Source organism: Seriola aureovittata, chromosome 18, assembly GCF_021018895.1.
Source record: "Seriola aureovittata isolate HTS-2021-v1 ecotype China chromosome 18, ASM2101889v1, whole genome shotgun sequence".
In the NCBI taxonomy this organism is placed as follows: domain Eukaryota; kingdom Metazoa; phylum Chordata; class Actinopteri; order Carangiformes; family Carangidae; genus Seriola; species Seriola aureovittata.
Window position 1 is genome coordinate 11,138,203 of NC_079381.1, and position 17,519 is coordinate 11,155,721.

The 17,519-nt window shown below is 38.8% G+C and overlaps 2 protein-coding genes across 5 annotated transcripts; one reads left to right on the forward strand and one right to left on the reverse strand.

Moving 5' to 3' along the window:
* The first annotated feature begins 1,201 nt into the window (after positions 1-1,201).
* On the forward strand, positions 1,202-6,688 carry anxa3b (annexin A3b). Of its 2 annotated transcripts, XM_056403701.1 has the most exons (15): positions 1,202-1,428; positions 1,573-1,633; positions 1,862-1,902; positions 2,018-2,065; positions 2,271-2,358; positions 2,515-2,609; positions 2,711-2,824; positions 3,011-3,101; positions 3,244-3,323; positions 3,836-3,892; positions 4,354-4,447; positions 5,137-5,232; positions 5,386-5,444; positions 5,823-5,945; positions 6,093-6,688. In XM_056403701.1, the coding sequence occupies exons 3-15, from the start codon at positions 1,891-1,893 to the stop codon at positions 6,150-6,152; spliced, it is 1,017 nt and encodes a 338-aa protein (XP_056259676.1). In that variant the 5' UTR covers positions 1,202-1,428; positions 1,573-1,633; positions 1,862-1,890; the 3' UTR covers positions 6,153-6,688. The 2 variants fall into 2 exon arrangements, with proteins under 2 accessions (XP_056259676.1, XP_056259675.1); XM_056403700.1 differs by lacking the exon at positions 1,573-1,633 and having other exon boundaries at positions 1,203-1,428.
* Positions 6,659-17,475, reverse strand: rcl1 (RNA terminal phosphate cyclase-like 1). Of its 3 annotated transcripts, none has more exons than XM_056403696.1 (9): positions 17,184-17,475; positions 15,810-15,881; positions 15,172-15,347; positions 14,273-14,347; positions 14,046-14,170; positions 13,415-13,540; positions 13,139-13,295; positions 8,044-8,147; positions 6,659-6,834 (listed from the first exon to the last, which is right to left on the reverse strand). In XM_056403696.1, the coding sequence occupies exons 1-9, from the start codon at positions 17,473-17,475 to the stop codon at positions 6,681-6,683; spliced, it is 1,281 nt and encodes a 426-aa protein (XP_056259671.1). In that variant the 3' UTR covers positions 6,659-6,680. The 3 variants fall into 3 exon arrangements, with proteins under 3 accessions (XP_056259671.1, XP_056259673.1, XP_056259672.1); XM_056403698.1 differs by lacking the exon at positions 17,184-17,475 and adding an exon at positions 17,071-17,088; XM_056403697.1 differs by lacking the exon at positions 17,184-17,475 and adding an exon at positions 16,342-16,993.
* Between the last annotated feature and the right edge of the window lie 44 nt (positions 17,476-17,519).

Here is a 17,519-nt window from a genome sequence, read left to right on the forward strand (position 1 = left end):
AATAAAATATGACATCGAAAATAAAACCTGAACTGAAAAAGGAAAACAATGGCTTTCAAAAACATGTATTGGAAAAAAGTTGTTATTGGGTCAGCAAACGCATTGTGCATGTTATATTTGTCTAAATGTTTACACTCAATTAATATTATTTTGTATTTTCAACTAGATCACAATGAACCTGGAACATTTCATTCCCATACCCAGTGAAAAGTATCCATGCAGTTGAATTATTCACAAACCCTCATATCTTATCTCTGTCTGGTTCCTTGCCCAGAGGTCACTTCTGTAGTGTTTACAACCAGCCACACGAGGGCCCTCTCCTCTCTGTCTTTCAGAACAACTCACCATCACCTGGATTTTATGCATTTGTTAATAGACACTTGACTACAGGATATTTTTCCTATGGTGTATCAGTGACAGCACACACACAGGATGGATCTTCGTGCCGCCCTGAAGATTTGCTTTGAGTCTCCTAGGGGTCAGTCCGGATCCTGCTGCCTTGGTTCCCTTTGATAACAGTCGTCTACGGTGTAGGATGCGGTGGTGAGCTGACACAGCTCTTGTACACATTTAGTTTTGCTTTGGGATGCTGAGTAGAGCTATCTCTGAATTTTGCTCTGTCTCAGTTGAGCACATCCATTTAATTATTTTTGAATAATTTCCCAATACACATCACACATCACATTTACAGGAGATCCTTTGTCCCTACTGCCACCAGGCTGTATCACACCTCAGGCAAAGGAACTAGACTAATTTTATTACTATTATTATTATTATTATTATTATTATTATTATTATTATTATTATTATTATAACTACTAGTGAGCTGCTGGACACCTGAATTTCCCCTAGGTGATAAATGAAGTATCTATCTATAATATATTTAAATTAACTATGGCTTGGTTTAGCTCTGCCAAAGGAAAAGACTGTGATGAAATGAAGAGATAAGTCCGACTTAAAACAAATATTCTTTCCTGTTTCTTAATTTCCTTCTTCTCTCTGACTCATACTTTTCTGCCCCTGCCCTGAGAGCAAACACTGACATTAGACCCACTACTTTGCATGGGTTGTTCCTGAAACCTAATCGCTGCTCGGACGCTACAATGCTGTGTTCAAGTCAAAAGTCTGTTTAAGCAACGCTATGCAGCAGATGATGTTACTCTGTCGTGGCGTGGATAGATTGTTGCACAAACCAGTCAAACGACATAGAGGAGGTAGTATAAATCCCAGTGAGTGTCTGCATAAGATCGGTGACACGGCAGCACTGTTACTGTGTACACACGAGGAGGAGTTTATATGAGACGTCTCCATGATTCAACTTCCTACAGTTTATAATGGGCGTTGCGTTCTGAACTTCTCTGAAAGGTGTGGCGATTTTGACATACTGTGAAATTCCTCCCTTGACATCAAACCTCTCCTCTCACATAGGTAAGACGAAAGACGAAAAAAACCAATATTCTGACTTTACCCTGATTATTTTTTTTTTTCGTTTAACGCTTTGCTGTTCAGCAAAACTGTATTTCACATTGCAGCGATCGAGATTAAAATGTTATGGGTTTGATTTTTCTGCAGCTCTGTTCAAGTGTCCACTAGACTACGTTGGATGACCCAACCTTTTAACAGTCAAATCCGGGTAGTTACTGTGGAGTTACACGCAGACATTTAGAAGAATAATCCATCGTATTTGTTTATGTTACTCGAGGTGGTTCAAACCAATAGCACTGACGGTGAAAGTCAAAGGATGAAGTTGAAGAGAAATGTGCAGACAGCAAAGACAATCAGTCATAAGTGAAGAAATAAATTCTATCACTGCGCAGTGATATGAAGATATTAATCCTATATGATTTTTTCTTCGTCCTAGATTAAGACTGTTTCTCTACAAACACAACAATGTCTGTTTGGGTAAGTAGTTGTAGACAATCTGTGAATGATGATATGATTTAGATTAGAGGTTAGCCCTAATATAAGAGAAAATTACAGGTAATAATGTAAGCATGTTTGTTGGCTCCTATTATAGGATGACTTGGACCTGCTCTTAGACTCTCCCTCCTCATTGACTGTGACTGTAAGTTCAACATACCCTTACCTTTTTCATGTGCAGGGCCTGTTCATGGAGATGATGATAATGTTGGTTATGACTATTATCATACAGTTTGCTAATGCTTGAATGGATAGTGACAAATTGGACAGCTCAGAATATAAGATATACATAACGGCATGGATACTGGGTGATCATTTTTCAATGTGAGCATGTGCTGTGTGTTTATCAGTCCAGTGCAAGAGGAACTATAAAGGACAAGGCAAACTTCAAAGTGGAAGAAGATGTGGCCGCACTAAGGAAGGCCATGGAGGGCCTTGGTAAGCTAATGAGTAACCATTATCAGCCTATATCAGAGAAACATGTAAAGCACTTGTCAGTTTGTGGAACAAACTTCATCTTTTATGAAAGGTTGTAAAACTTTCCAAGTGCAGTGTGAGTGGTAAGCCTGTTTTGTGTTGTCCTCTTCTTTATAGGTACAACAGAAAAAACACTGATTGAAGTGTTGACCCAAAGAAGTAATGCTCAGCGTCAGCTTATTGCCAAGGCCTATGAGAAGGGCACAGGAAGGGTACATCACTGCATATTTATTTTCAGATATTAATTGTGGGACAAAGAAAAAAAGAGAGCTGGAGTACAACATGTGTTGTTGTTATTACCTTCCTCCATCAGAAATTAGTAGCTGACCTGGAGGGTGACACCCATGGAGACTTTGAAGACTTGTTAGTAGCCTTGGTAACACCTCCTGCTGTCTACGACTGTCATGAAGTCATCAAAGCCATCAAGGTGAGATTGTGTGTCCAGCTCAGTGCTGCATGATGTAATTTATCTAAACAGACTTAATTTGCTTGAGATTTTTTTGGATTCGTGAAATTTTACTACATCTGCATTGTACTGTAAGAACTCTATTATCATTAATATTTTTGTCATCATTTGCTTGCATATATCACATTTTGTGTGCATCACATACAGGGTGCAGGGACCACAGAGAGTACGCTGACAGAAATCTTTGCCTCGAGATCCAACAGACAGATAAACGCCATATCTGAGACATACCTGGCAGGTTTGTATCGTCTACCCAATGGTTTTTTAATTGCGCAGATCACATAGTAACTCAAATTATTACGAAACAGCTGGCAGAAGTTCATGATGTTATGTGTTATGTGTTATTTTGAAAAACACAATTTTGTGCTGTTTCATTCAAGAAACGGGGAGGTCGCTGATTCATGATCTGCAGTCAGAGGTGTCTGGAGATTATGGCAAAGCACTGCTCACCTTGGCTGAGGTACTGCATATTAAAATTAAAGCAGTGATGTGCTATCAGAAGGTATTTCCAGCAAATGAGAATCAGACCCAAAGCTATAAATTTATTATAGCCAGACAGCAGCTACATTCCTATCCTGTCTCAAAAAATGTCATGGAAAAAAAAAAATTAACCTACATTTTCTTTTTTCTTCATAAATAAAGAATCTACGTAACAAAAAGCCTTATATTAAAAATAAGTTTCATATTTCTTATCTAGAACTTCAGATAAAACTCATATTTTATTATGTAAGACAAAACGCAGTTGACACAATAATACAATCAGTCTTCAGTAAGAGGCTTTAATTGTTTTCTACAAGATCTGTTAATCTTTGGAAAGCTCTGCTATAACGTGAAAAACAATATTTACTTAGATGTTGAATTGTGACAAGGATATTAAAAATTCAATTCAAAAAGGCTTACCACTTAAATGGATTTCTGAGCAAAGGACAAATTTATTGAATTTATTCTGTTTTCTTGCGTTCATCCTCATAGGGAAAGAGAGACGAGAGCACCAATGTGGATACTGCCAAAGCTAAAGCAGATGCTAAGGTACGTTCGCTACATTTAAATCATTCATCATGTAATCAACCCTTGTTTTCCCATCTCTTTCTGGGTTTTTCAGTGTTGCTCACTGCAGCCAAGAAGCCCATGTAATGTAGCAAGCTAATGTAGTGAGCATGTGGTAGTTTGAATGAGGTTGTATGGATGCAAAGAAATCAGAGCAGTGGCATTAAAACCACTGTAGAGTTTAGTCAACTGTGTCAGACACGTCTTCACTTTCTAGTGTGATATTTTTAGCTTGACCTCATATTCAGTGGGCTCGAAGGCACCACTCACATCAGTTAACACACCTTACTTGCTTATGTGATGCAAGTCTGAACCTGCTCGCTGTTCCCATGCTAAAATCCTTTGAATGACGTCATGCAGTTTCTCTGAACTTTCCACTGACAGAACAATTGGACTTAAAGTGTAAAGCTATATATGCTCACACTCATTTTCATTCTACCCAGGCGCTGTATGAAGCAGGGGAGAAGAAGTGGGGTACTGATGAGGACAAGTTTATTGACATCCTGTGCCACAGGAGTATTCCCCAGCTTCGACAGAGTGAGTGCACCCGTTACATATTTTCTTAATAGATGCAAATCTAATAAAAAACAAAACAAAATTAAGAGTCTACAACCATGCTCGTGTACTCTGTGTGGCTGTACTTTGGAACAATGGTCCATTGAGCTAAATGCTAATGTCATTATGCTAACATGCGCTCAATGACAATGCTAATGCAAGCAGCTATGTCTACCATCTTAACCATCTTAGTTTAGCATGTTTTAATGTTAAGCTTAGCTAGTTAGCACAAAACACAAGGCTGAGGTGAAGGGAAATTTCATCTAGCATCTAGATTTATTTTTAACTAATGACAAGTATTAGTTATTCATTTGGATTCATCCCCAGGGCACCATGGACATTTCACTAAGTCAAAAATTCAAAAATGTTCACCTCATGGTGGCACTAGAGGCAAAATTAGGAGTGATTATGATTCACCCTCTGGGACCCATGAATATCTGTAAAAAAAAATGTCATGTCAATTCATCCAACAGTTGAGATATTTCAGTCTTGACCAAAGTGATGGACTGACCAACAGACCGACATTGCTATTTCTAGATCCACTACTTTTTCACTGGTATTTCTAGAGCAGCCACTGTGGTGAAAAAATAAATAAAAATCATAAGAGAAATCTGTTAAACAGCAACAGGAAAAAAAAAAGTTGTATCGAAATCTCTGTTATATTTTGGCAGCTCTGGTTGAGTACAAGAACATTAGCAAGAAGACTCTGCAGGAGAGCATTGAGAGTGAGATGTCTGGAAACCTGGAGAAGTTACTGGTGGCTGTCGGTGAGAAAAATGTGCCTATTTATCACTATACCAATGAACACTGGTCCATTTTTATTGTGTTGTATCTTTATTCTCACGTGGGATAAGTAAAATACTGCACAGAAGTTATCATAAAAAAACGTTTTTCATCTGTTAACTTATTTTTCTGTCTAGTTAAATGTGTGAAGAGCGTTCCTGCATACCTCGCCGAGAGGCTTTTCAAGAGCATGAAGGTAAGCTGTGCAAATGTCCCATCGAAATCCACATATTGTTTGGTGGCTGTGTGTGCCCTTTTTATCCACAGTAGACAATTGCATTGCTCACTAGTGGTGTGGAAAGGAATGTTAAGCCACCGTTGTATTGCTGCTGCTTTGTCAAAATGTGCAACATTGGTTGAAATGTGTCAACAGGTGCTAAAGCAGCAGATAACAGAAATGTAAAGCTATGCAGACACAGAGGCAGCCGTTATTTCATACTACAGGAAATTACATTTGAAGTGAACAAATAATAGAAGTCATTACTGAGAAAGTAGATACTGCTTCTTCATTTGATCTGTCAAGAACCTATTTACAACTGTTTGATCCCAAAATTCGTTATGCTGCTTTGTCCAGGGTTTAGGGACCACAGAGTCCTCTCTGACCAGGATACTCGTCAGTCGCTCAGAGATTGATTTGTTGGACATAAGAGCCGAGTACAAGAAGCTGTTTGGATGTTCCCTCTATTCCCAGTTAGAGGTCAGTACATACTGTACACCCAAAAAAAATCTCAACATATGAATATAAATGTTCAGCAGTGGTGAAATATCAGTGTCTTGTTTTAGACATTGGCCAAGAATTATGTTTACATGTCCTAAACACGATTTCCTGTTTTTGTTTCTGCAGTCTGAAGTTTCGGGCAGTTATGGCAACACCCTCAAACATCTCTGTGGCCAAGACGACTAACTCCTCCCATTTCTTGTGATGTGAAACATATGGTGTAAATTGCAGCTTTATCAAAAAGTAGACGAGAAGAGCTGCATCTAATGATAATGATGACCAGTCACTTACCTTTTCATTAGATTCATACCAATACATTTGCCTGAGCTTAGCCCGGACAATGACTGGAACTAACCATTTCAAAATGCTTTTTAATGTGGAATTCCAATAATGTGCAACTAGACGTTAATGTTTTCACTACTGTTCCGTGTAGACTGGATGATTCAAACACCAACACTTAAACAGTAGCTGAAATTCATGCATATGAAGTTGTTTATATTCCATGTGACTGATATAACTGCTAATGTCTAACTTCAGTATTATCTTATGGTATATTGTAACACAAAAAGCGTTAAAGTTGGCAACATACACACAGATAACCAATGTCATAACTTTAACATTTAAAAACACATAAGAATGCCATGTGCTACTATTGGATGTGAGTGAGCAAAGAGATACGAGACAACACCATGCCATTTATATAAAAATACTTTTTTATTTTAGACCTTTGTTTATGTTGCTGTAACCGACTCCTACACAGGTCATCAGGACCTTGTCACCCCCTTTCCTTTCGTCTTCTAAAGGCTTCTGGACCTCGATCTTGAACATGATCTGGAAGAAATCTCTAATGTGTCTCAGGAACTCGATCCTGGAGAGACAGCGAGACAGATGGGTAGAGGAGGGAGAGAGAGGACAGGAGAAAGTTAGTAAGAGAAATGGGGGATGAAACTTCAGTTTAATTTTTATGCTTTATTGCTTACGACATAGCCATGATTTTACACTTTATAATCCCAAAGGAGAGGCGTTCACCCTGTGTTGGATAAAATATATTCCAAATGTCAATAAATAATACAAACTAACTTCCTAGAACAGTGCTCTGGCTCTGCGTCATGCTGTCTGCTTCAGTAAAGTTAAAAGGTCATGAGTCCCATGTTTTGCCTCTAATGCACATTACATTAAATTCTTAAAGCTACGATGTCAAACACTTATATGGAAAAGACAATTTACAGAAACGGAGACAAAAAAATGCATACATTTAAACTGAATTTTATACAAACAATAGATGCACATCAATGAGGTAACATTTCATTAGCATTACCTGAGTAAAGGGAAGAATGTATTGTGATGGCACTGCCAATCTTCAGTTATCATAGTACTGTACTTGAGAGGGACACAGCACCGGTACCATGATAACTGAAAATGGACAGTTCATAGTTCTCTCCTCGTTTATGGTGACGAGTGATGTCTGAAAATCAGCTTTGAGTTCATCTGTTTTTATTTGTCTCCTTTACCCTTTGACATTTGAAACGATTTATTTACTAGCACCTCTGAGTGAACAGACACTGACCATGTAAATGACCGTGTGAAACGGCTGGCAAAGCACTGTGATAATGCAAGTGTTCAAAAGCATGTGGGAACATTTGAAAAGGATAAAAAATAGAGATCAAAAGCTGACTGAATTTAATTTGGCTTGTTATTTATCATTTGAGAAAAAAAAATTCTATTTAATTAGAATAATTCTGGCACATAATCAGCAGCTCATTTGCATTTTCTTTTAACTTTTTGAGATGTGTCTATGACAAAAGCTTGTTTACTCTGGGAAATCAGATTTAAGTGAAAATTAGTTCTCTTAAAAAGTCCTTGTATTTTTCCAGTGAAAATCATGTTGTTTATTTGTTCAGTATTTTGTGCCCAACAGTTGGTCAAGAACTTTGGATTATTGTCTCTTGCCAAGTAAGCACTAGTAGAAGAATAACTAAATGTAAGGTCCAGTGTGTTCTACATTTGGAGACAGTGTATATTAACTTATGAATAGACCATGGGTCTGTTTGTAAAGTTCATGGGGAAAATAGCTTACGTATATGGGGAGAGGGGTCCGAGCAGAACCTTCGACACATCCTGTTGGCCAAGAGTCATCAAGAGCAATGCCAAGCTCTGATTGGATGAATCCACGCAGCCGCCCTAAAACAGGGAAAGAGGAGGGGGATGAGTTTCAGCAACAAAAACAACAGAGAAATACGTCATAGAGGTGGAGATGTTTAGAAAGAACTCAGCAACCCCTTGACAGAGGGATTGATTATCTCAGGTCCAACACTGATAGCTATGTGAAAAACATAGTGGGAATCCATGAGGTCATTTGTGGGTTAAGATTTTTTTCAGAAGATTTAGGCTGATAGTGTCTTTTACACAAACACAGAACTAAAAACTATTTGGATCCAAGTTAAAGAAAGACTTATGTTCAATGCTTCAAAACAGACATCTTGAAGCGCATACGTTTTCAATTTTTTAAAAATCGGGCTGGAAGATTTTACCTTTATTTTTCATTTTTGAATTCACCTGTGCATTTTAATTTAAAGTACACCATTTTTATTTCATCAGCTTTTCTTAATGACAGTGGGTGGTTTTGGCTATAAGTTGCTACTGTGACATTTCTTCGTTTCTACTCACATGACACATTCTACAAACACAGTTCTTTCTTCATATATCCTAGCAGCAGTTACCGAAAACATTCCTCTCCTTTTTTTCCCCCCATAGAGTGCTGCATTTTCCTGCCCCCTCTGACCTGACCTCTGATCATAACCCTTTACCCAATTTACCCCTTTTCCTTCACATATGAGATATTTAGAGGACAGAGGATCCACTCTCTGTATCCAAGTGATCACATGCCATCGTGATTACCCGATAACAGTTATGTGCTATTCCCCAGCCAGTATGAAGAGGCCTAAGCAAAACTGGACACACCCAAGAGCATTTTATAAAATGAAAGAACTTTAAAATGGCTGTCCACTGTCAGCAAGACATTTACCATTTCATGTCCTGCACTAACCTGATATACAAATGTGTAACAGCTTGACTGCAGCTACACAGGATCACTGTCTTGTATCCTACTGTGTCTCCATTCTAACTAAATAAGCATGTGGCCCAGTCATCCAGTATTTTGGCATCGTGACAGCTTGTCAGCAGGAATATGATTCAATTACATAATCATATCACTGCGACCACATGGCAAAAATGCGGTGACATTGTTTTTATTGTTGATGAGGAGGAGATTTTGTTAACTACATTCCTTCCACAGGTGGTTGAGATTTATTAGACTTGGTCAAAATGAATTCAAATACTTCATGACTTTAATTATGTGCCCTTATGGAGAACGGCAACTTCATCACAACAAATTTTACTCCATTAAAAAAGTCTGAAGAATAACTATGACTAATTAATTTTCCATATTCTAACAGAAGTTTTTATCTTCTTAATGGTTATTACTTTCATGTCACAAATGTTTTCACAGTAAGCTTCCAACTGTCTGCCTGGAGTCAGTTATTCATATTTGTAACAATTCACACAAGACATTTTACCAAACAAAGCATGCTTTTTGCCTCCAGTAAAAACTCGACAGTGCTCTTTAAAAGGAAGAAACTTGGATTAAACTTTAGTAAATTCCCTCGAACATTGTCCGCAACTTGGAGAGCAGAGAAGTTTGGCTACTGAGAAAAGTGTTGTGCCCGAGCACCTTACCTTGTTGTGTTGCTGATCTGGACTACAAAAGTTTAAACTACTTCAGCTTTTCCAGAACATATTATGCATTTCAAACTATAAAAAAAAATAATGCCTCAACACCATTTCCGACAGCTGGTTTCAGGCTCTGCCTTCTAAAGGAAGCATCACACAGTTAAGATGCCCCAAGAGGCAAGCGGCCACTAACCAGCCACGAGACCTTATGGAAAAGTCCCTTAAATCCTTCGAGTAAATCACAACCCCCTTTCCCAACAGTCAAATAAAGAAAACGTGGGCGCAGACACAGTCAAGCGAGTTCTACTGTGACGCAATCTCGTGTCAAATTTACAGACTGATTCGACCTAAACAGGTAAAACACTACATTGAGTGGATAACAACATGTTTTGTATTTGTTAGCTTAACCGTGAACAATGTGGTCAGTCAAGGCCACGCTTCTTTCCTGAGAACTGATTTCAGGCCAATTCAGAACCCTTCAACAACAACAACCTGAGATGTTCTGAATTTAGCGAGAACCCCAAATGACAATTCGTCGATTCAAAAAAATAGTAAATAATAATCAAACTATAATCAATACCTGGGTAAACAATGACTGAACCATTGCCTTGAATATTCAATGTCTTCAGCCTCATTGTTTAACCACTACTGTGATTTTTTTTTTTTTTTTTTTTTTTTTACTTGTAGCTGTCAAACTGAATGTAATCACAAAAACAGACACTGACATGTAAACTCTCACTGTCAACACAACACAGGGATATTTTTAAATTTCATAAAAATTAATCAATTTAGTATAAATAAACTAAATTTTTAAGAGAGCACCACTTACATCAGCTCCTGCCCAGTGTTGATGTTGCTGCCAAAAACAAAATGTCCATCGTGTAGCTTTGGTTTACTACAAGCAGACTGTACTGATTAACCATAAAACAAACAAGACGCGCACACACACAGCGCCCATGCCCTTTAATGCAAATCCGGCAGATTTCTTTTCCTTTCTCAGTTTTTTTTTTTTTTTTTTTTTTTAAATTAACAATCCCAGCAGGAGAATCACATCCATTTTACTCCGGTGTTATCCTTTCTCTCCTCTTCTCAGCTGTAGCACTCACCCTGCCCTCCTACTGCAGTTAGGTGTTAAAATCAGCAGTTATTCAAAAGCTGTTCCAACACGGTGAATCTACCTGTTCTGCCAGCAGCTGTGGCTTTATGAAAAAAGGGACAAAAATGTTTAAAATTGACGGATTATTAATCCACCATCCTCGAAGTCTGCTACACAGAAACATCAGCTCCCCACTCTGTCGCTTGGAGTTAAGAAGATGCATCCAACAATATTCCTCTTTCAGAGTTAATCAGCACTACCCTGACCAGCTAACTGGACTCACATGGCTCCTATGAGAGAGGGGTGTGAGGCAGAGCCATGTGGAGCCAAACTGAAGTCACAGAGTCACTGGATCTAATTGTATATATTCTGATGAAGTGGGCTCTTTTTCCTGTGTGACTATGGCAGATTCTTTGTGCGTGTATATGTTTATAGTAACAACCATGTCCCTTTGTCTTACAGCTACTATTGTAAGTCACAGTTGGGGACACACTACATGAGTAGAAAGATACTGATACATAAAATGTGCCTTTGTGAGAGTTTTTTTTTCTGTAGCTGAGCAAACACTATTCAGCTGACATGTCACCGAATCAATTAAAATACTTCTGTAATAAAACAGTCACTGACATTTGACCTCTGGGAGGTCTATCTGTGACTTCAGAGTAGACTCACACAGCATATTTATTACAAATAATTCAATAGTGTAGAATTAATACAATAAGTAAGTAAGTGGGCATTCTTTGCTAGTTTTGTTGACTTGGATGTTTCAAGAAAGTTAAAAAAGGGAAAAGGTAGAGAGCCACCAACCAAAGTAACATATTAACGAACCCGTGGTAACTGTGTGGTAGAAAAACAGGAACTGATGAAATGTAGCCCTGTTACTAAAACTGGTCTCTTCAGCTGCAGAGGTTTCTTTCTTTTTTTTTCCAATTTTACTGACTTAAAATTATATATATATACACACATGTTAAATCATAATAAATAAGAGAAATTGAACCGCTTTGGTCCATATGCTGTGGACAGTCAGCAAAGATGAGAAGAGTAACCATGCTCTATTTTATGCACTTCATTGTTATCTTCAGTTTCTCAACATAAAACAATATAGATTAAACTCTGTCCTTTTAGACTTAATGGCGCAGAAAATGCCTATACACACTTTTCCAACACACAGACACACTTATGTGACCGCTTCATCAAGCAGGCTACAGCATCCATCTTAATGGAGCTAAAAAAAATGACTGATTTAGAATGGAAATACCCTGTAGTTGCTTTCTACATTGTGGGTCTGACCACAAACAGTTTCTCACTTGAATTCCAGACTTGGATTGATGGTCATTACCCAAGAACGCTGGTAAACAAGGGCAGTGAAAGTCATTGTTGCATGCTGGGTTTGTAATGTGTCTTGTCTGTGTATGTCAGGTATTCCCCAAGAATTTTGAATCCGACAGTGACCTGCAAACCGATCCTCCAGCTGCTGCGTGCAAGGTAACTAAGTCCTGATATCAACTTCCAGTGATAATGGAGATTTTCCAGCACAGTAACCAAACAAAATTTGATTTTTGAGGAAGTTAAACTTTAGCATCATATCATAACACTTCATTCTTCACTGTGGAAAAATCAATGCAGTACAAGGGGTTACATATAAAGTTTCACTGTCATACTTGCTGGAAAATTTGGCTTGAGCATGAAATTGACTAAGAAAAAAAAATCCCTCTGAAAGTATTTAATAATACATTGTGAGAATCGTGTGCATGTGGATCTATTCTGTAAACCAGTATCAGACGTGTTGGATGAGAGGCTGTTGCTTTGTAGCTCAGTTGATGAAAGAGGCTTCAGTTGCCTGCAGTATTAGAGCAACTGAAACCAAAAACTCTGTGGACAATGATGTAGCAAAGCCTTTTGTTCGCAAAGCCACACTGGTTTAATTTTGTCTACTGCCTTTCTAAAACACAAAGCACATTTTCACAGTAGGCTTCTTTTCAATAAAAAAAAAAAAAAAGACTTCACGCTGCAAATCAAAAGCACACCTTTCTTGTTCAATGAAAACAGAGCCGGGATGTTTATGAACACACGGCCTGTTTGAGCAAATTATGAAAACTATGGTTTCACACACATTTCTGATTATGAGTGTCAACATCTGTTCACAGTGAACAAGCTTTTAACAGCAACCTAGCTAAACCTGTGGAATCAAAGAGGGTTTATACAGTATGTCAAATAACAGACTTAAACAAACATCCAAAAAAGGCCTAAGGCAATCTGATTTTATCTTTTCTTTGATGACCAACCTTAAAAACCACAACACGGCACGTGTGTTAATGTGCTGTAAATCAGTCTTTGCTGTGCTTACCCGATGTACTTCCTCCAAAAGTAGCTTGGCACAGTTCCTACCGAGGTCCTCTGGCAGTACAGGGTCTCCCTGCCCCTGCGGCGTGGACGACATCTCAGCACTAATGAAGGAACCATTCAGCGTCTCAGCCACCAAGGTCAGACCAAAACCTGGAGACCTGTGGTTAACCGAAATTATTTATTAAGAGTCTTTTTATGAATACGTGTTGTGTGACTTACAGAAACACACAAAATAGCTGAAACTTACTAGCTTATAAATTCACATTGTTATACTCACTTGCCCGAGTTGGCTCCTTTCATGTGGTCAGTGTAGATGTAGATGTCTGGAAGGAACTGGTTGAGGATGGCTCTGGCAGAATCCACTATCCTGTTGGCCATCTGAGGAGAAACTCGCACCGAATACCTGGGTTTAGACTGTCAAGGCTTGCAACAGTCAGAGTTTGAGAGTGTTAAACAAACTGTCATCTTGCTGTGTACTTTCACCAATATTCATTGATGAAAAAATGAGTTCCTCCTCTGTAAAGGGCACAAACTAGAAAAACAATTCCCTGGCATCTAATACAAATCCAGGAAAGTCTCCTGGATGCCAAAATGCCAAAAAAAGTCTTGTTCAAGCTTCTCCGATGTAAGGATTTGCTGCTTTTCTTTGTATTATAAAGTGTAAACTGATTATCTCTGGCCTTTGGACTGATGGTCGGACAAAACAGGACATTTGTAGTTGTCAAGTTAGGCTTTTGGAACATAATGTGAAACAAATGATTAATCATGAAAATAATAAGTACATTCATTGAAAAAGAAAATAATTGTGGACTGAGCTGTGAAAAAGGTTATTTTTTAATAACTATTTGTATTACTTTAATATTGTGTACAGATGAAAAACAGCCATTGTGTGAGCCTGGGAAGGATACGCCACTCCTCTGATCCTCTTGATCTTTCCTGGGTCAGTCAGCTGGACTGGCCTGATTGTCCTGCGGACAGGACATGTGAAAACAACCTCTCCTCCCCCACCCGGTGCCATCCCCCTCTTCACCACCTGAGGGAGCAGCAGCAGAGAAGAGTAAGACCAAATAAAATCAACTAACTAACTAACTTTCTTTAAAGTAACAGCAATACAAGATATTTGAAATTGCCTCACCTTAAGATCAAAGCCCTCTCCATCAATGCCAAACTTCTTCATCAGAGGAAGGGCTGTGGACTTCAGCAGGTCGACCTGCAGGAGAGAGACAGCGTTTAAACCCTTAAAATATGCAAAAGTTTGAAAATCATAACTACCTTGCAAAAAAACAAAAGTATTATGTAAAAAATAAAAAATAAATAAAAAGTAATAATAAAAAAAGTGATTGGTTGATAAAAGACCATTTCTCATAGATGCTGCTCGGTGTTTCCATGACAATACCACTCTAGTGTCTGCAGTTCCTATTTCTTATTGCCTCCCTGGTTTGTTATCAACTTTGAAACAATACAGCTCATAGGAAAGAGCAAAAAAATGGATGATGTTGAGTCTGAGACTGGATTGCTATAAAGATGAAACATGTATACAAAGACAGCAGAAACAAATCTGAAGATAAAAACGGGACATTCAGAGGTAGTGGGCCTCGAGTGGGTCACAACAAGGAAAACAATCTGCTTTTGCAAATGTATAATGTGAACCAGAAGTTGTGGATGTTTTAGCAATTTTTCAAGTCAATATACCAACTACTGGATTGTTAGAGAAACATGACTATGACCCTGACCTGCTGTGTGACATGACTTCAAAGATGCAAACTGTACAGACACCAGCTCTTCTCAGCAACACTGTTGATCTTAACTGGCATATAATTGCACGTAATGATGTGTGCACTAGAGGGCAGTGTCCATTTTGATTTGGGAGTTGTGCACTTAACCACAACATAGTTTACATAGCATGCAGAAGCATGTTTCAGCTCCACCCAGTATGATCATGAGCTAGTAGAGTCAGATTTAAACCAGAAAGACAGAGGTAAGAAACAGTGTATTGGTTAGAAGGTGATCAGAGGGATGAGTGTGCATCCTCACAGTCGGGTCAACTGAGTCATTGGTGACTCCCCTCAGAGTGGCCTTCAGAGAGTTCTTCATAAATGGAGCCAGCATGAGCAGGGCTTCCAGATAGTAACCAATCGAGCGCTGCGGGTTACAGTCATGTTCCACAGTACCTCCAAACAACAAGCCAGGCTGGTAGAATAACACAGTACCTTGGATGGACAGAAACAGGAGGCCAGTGAGTGAATCTACAGATGTACTATTAGCAATTTTATCCCTATAGCACTGAGATTTAAAGTCCTATTATAACATAATTACTATTACCACAATGACAGAGAGCGCTTCCACAGAAAATGATATATCTGTAAATTTTCCAATTAGTTAACACGTGAACTGAGATTCCTTTACATAAAATCGGGTGGTTTTAGTTATAGCTATGGACATCACTATAGCTGAAGCAACATGCAGAAAGAAGCAGAATGACACATCATATAAGATTATAAATGGAAAAAATAACGTGGAAAACAATTTAAAAAATCCCATTATTCACATTAGAACTATCTGTCTATTGTTGCTGCATTATGATAAAGAACATTATTACCCTTTGACAGTAAACAGTAATTAGATAAATCGCATAGTCTGCGACAAAGCTACCACTGCAGGTATACACTCACCAGTTTGGTTGATCTCTATTCTGGAGCCATTGGTCACTTTGTCTAACAGTCTGATGAAGCTGGCCTCAAAATCTGGAGAAGAAAAATAGGACAGAAAACAGAAAAGAAGACTTTTTAATTTAAACTAAACCAAAGTCTGCCATAACTTTTTATGTCTGCACCTAGGTTAAGGCAAAAATAACGCATTTTTGTATTTATTTTTAAAACTGTACCAAAACATATGGAGTCAAGCAAGTGGAAGGAAAATTCTTGTATTTACAATGGTAACTTCTGATAATCCTCACTCACATATTCCAAGATAAGTGAGTCAAATAATGTAAAACAGAGCTTTTCGGTGCTCTTGAAATGTAGAGCAACCACACAACTTAGTACAGTGTCGTGAGATAGCATTTATCTCACATTTACACCAATACTCTATCGATTCCTCACGTCCGACGCCCAGTGATTAACCACACTCCCAACTGCGTAACAGCTAGCTGGTTAGCCGCCGAGCTAACTGCGACGCCACATGCAAAGTGAAGCTGCAACTCACCGCGGAGCCCCGGGTCGTTATCTTTAGACCTTATGTTCTTGATTTTAACCCGCTTCCCGCTGAGTGTGGAGAAAACTAGCCGCTGTCTGAAGAAATTGCAGCCGTCGTAGGCGAGTCCCTGACTTGCCATGTTATTGTTGTTTCTGACTGTCGTCAGTGGAAATCCACGTGTGTTTGTCCAGGAAGACGTTGCTGAGATGCGAGGATACGGCAGAGCAAGAGGGTCATAAATGTTTTTTTAAAAGGGTGCATTGTTGAAGTTGGCCACTAGATGGAACCAGATTACCATTCATGAACACAAAGTGGGAGTGGTTGAAATAAAACGTTGCGTCTTAAAGGCACAAAATGTGATCAAAATGTAAACAAACGGGAAACTACCGATATTTATACGGATTATCACTTTTATATTTCTTTAATAGGGATTGTAGGCGTTAAACAAAGTAAAATACCTTAAACTAAACTCAAAATTATTGACGGATCTTTTTATACATCAACCTAATAATTAGATCCAATCAAAAAGTTTCAGATGTTCTCAAAAGTATTAAAGCCCTATGTAGATCGGTAATGCCTGTAAACATTGTTTAATTCCTTTAAAACGGCCAACACCTCTATAATATTTTAGAAACCGAATATTAGGAAGCAGATGGGTTGTTCATTTCAACCTGCCTGCCAATCTGCACGTCTGTCTGCTGAAAGGATCGAGGTTCGGGAGGGATTAATCACCGCTACCTTGCCAACAAGCCTTTTCCGCCCGAGGACCAATTGCATAACCGTGTTATACAATAAATACATCTCCACTAAACCGTTAACAGCGGAATATGCGAGGAAGTTTGTCAACACACTGCAGAAAGGGACTAATTTCGCTCGGTGTGCGTCGTCAGGGAACTGCATCTTCATCTGCCCCCGCCGCCACTGAACTGGCGTACAGTTCTCATCTTCTTCCTCCTCCTCCTTCTCCTCCTCTTCCTTCTGTTTTCTGCGGGGCTGGGGGAAATAAAAGTCAGGGTCCAGTGAGAGTTTAGACTGCCTGGAAAAGACGCGCCCACTCTTGGTTACGTTGCGCATTTCTTTGGGAAAGAAAGAAAACCTGCTCCGATCCAGTCTTGGCTGAGCATCCAGAGCGGATTGTTTCATGGGCAGGATACAGTTTTTCTACTGCTAGAAATATCTGTTTTAGT

Excerpts from the sequence above, each read along its gene's own strand:
- anxa3b (XM_056403701.1), top strand. Across the intron at positions 2,359-2,514 it reads GAAGGCCATGGAGGGCCTTG|GTACAACAGAAAAAACACTG; the intron begins GTAAGCTAATGA and ends TCTTCTTTATAG. Across the intron at positions 3,324-3,835 it reads CACTGCTCACCTTGGCTGAG|GGAAAGAGAGACGAGAGCAC; the intron begins GTACTGCATATT and ends TCATCCTCATAG.
- rcl1 (XM_056403696.1), bottom strand. The coding sequence starts at position 17,475 with ATGAAACAATCCGCTCTGGATGCTCAGCCAAGACTGGATCGGAGCAGG. Across the intron at positions 15,882-17,183 it reads GAAATTAGTCCCTTTCTGCA|ATTTTGAGGCCAGCTTCATC; the intron begins GTGTGTTGACAA and ends TTTCTTCTCCAG. Across the intron at positions 8,148-13,138 it reads TTTTGGAGGAAGTACATCGG|GGCGGCTGCGTGGATTCATC; the intron begins GTAAGCACAGCA and ends TCCCTGTTTTAG.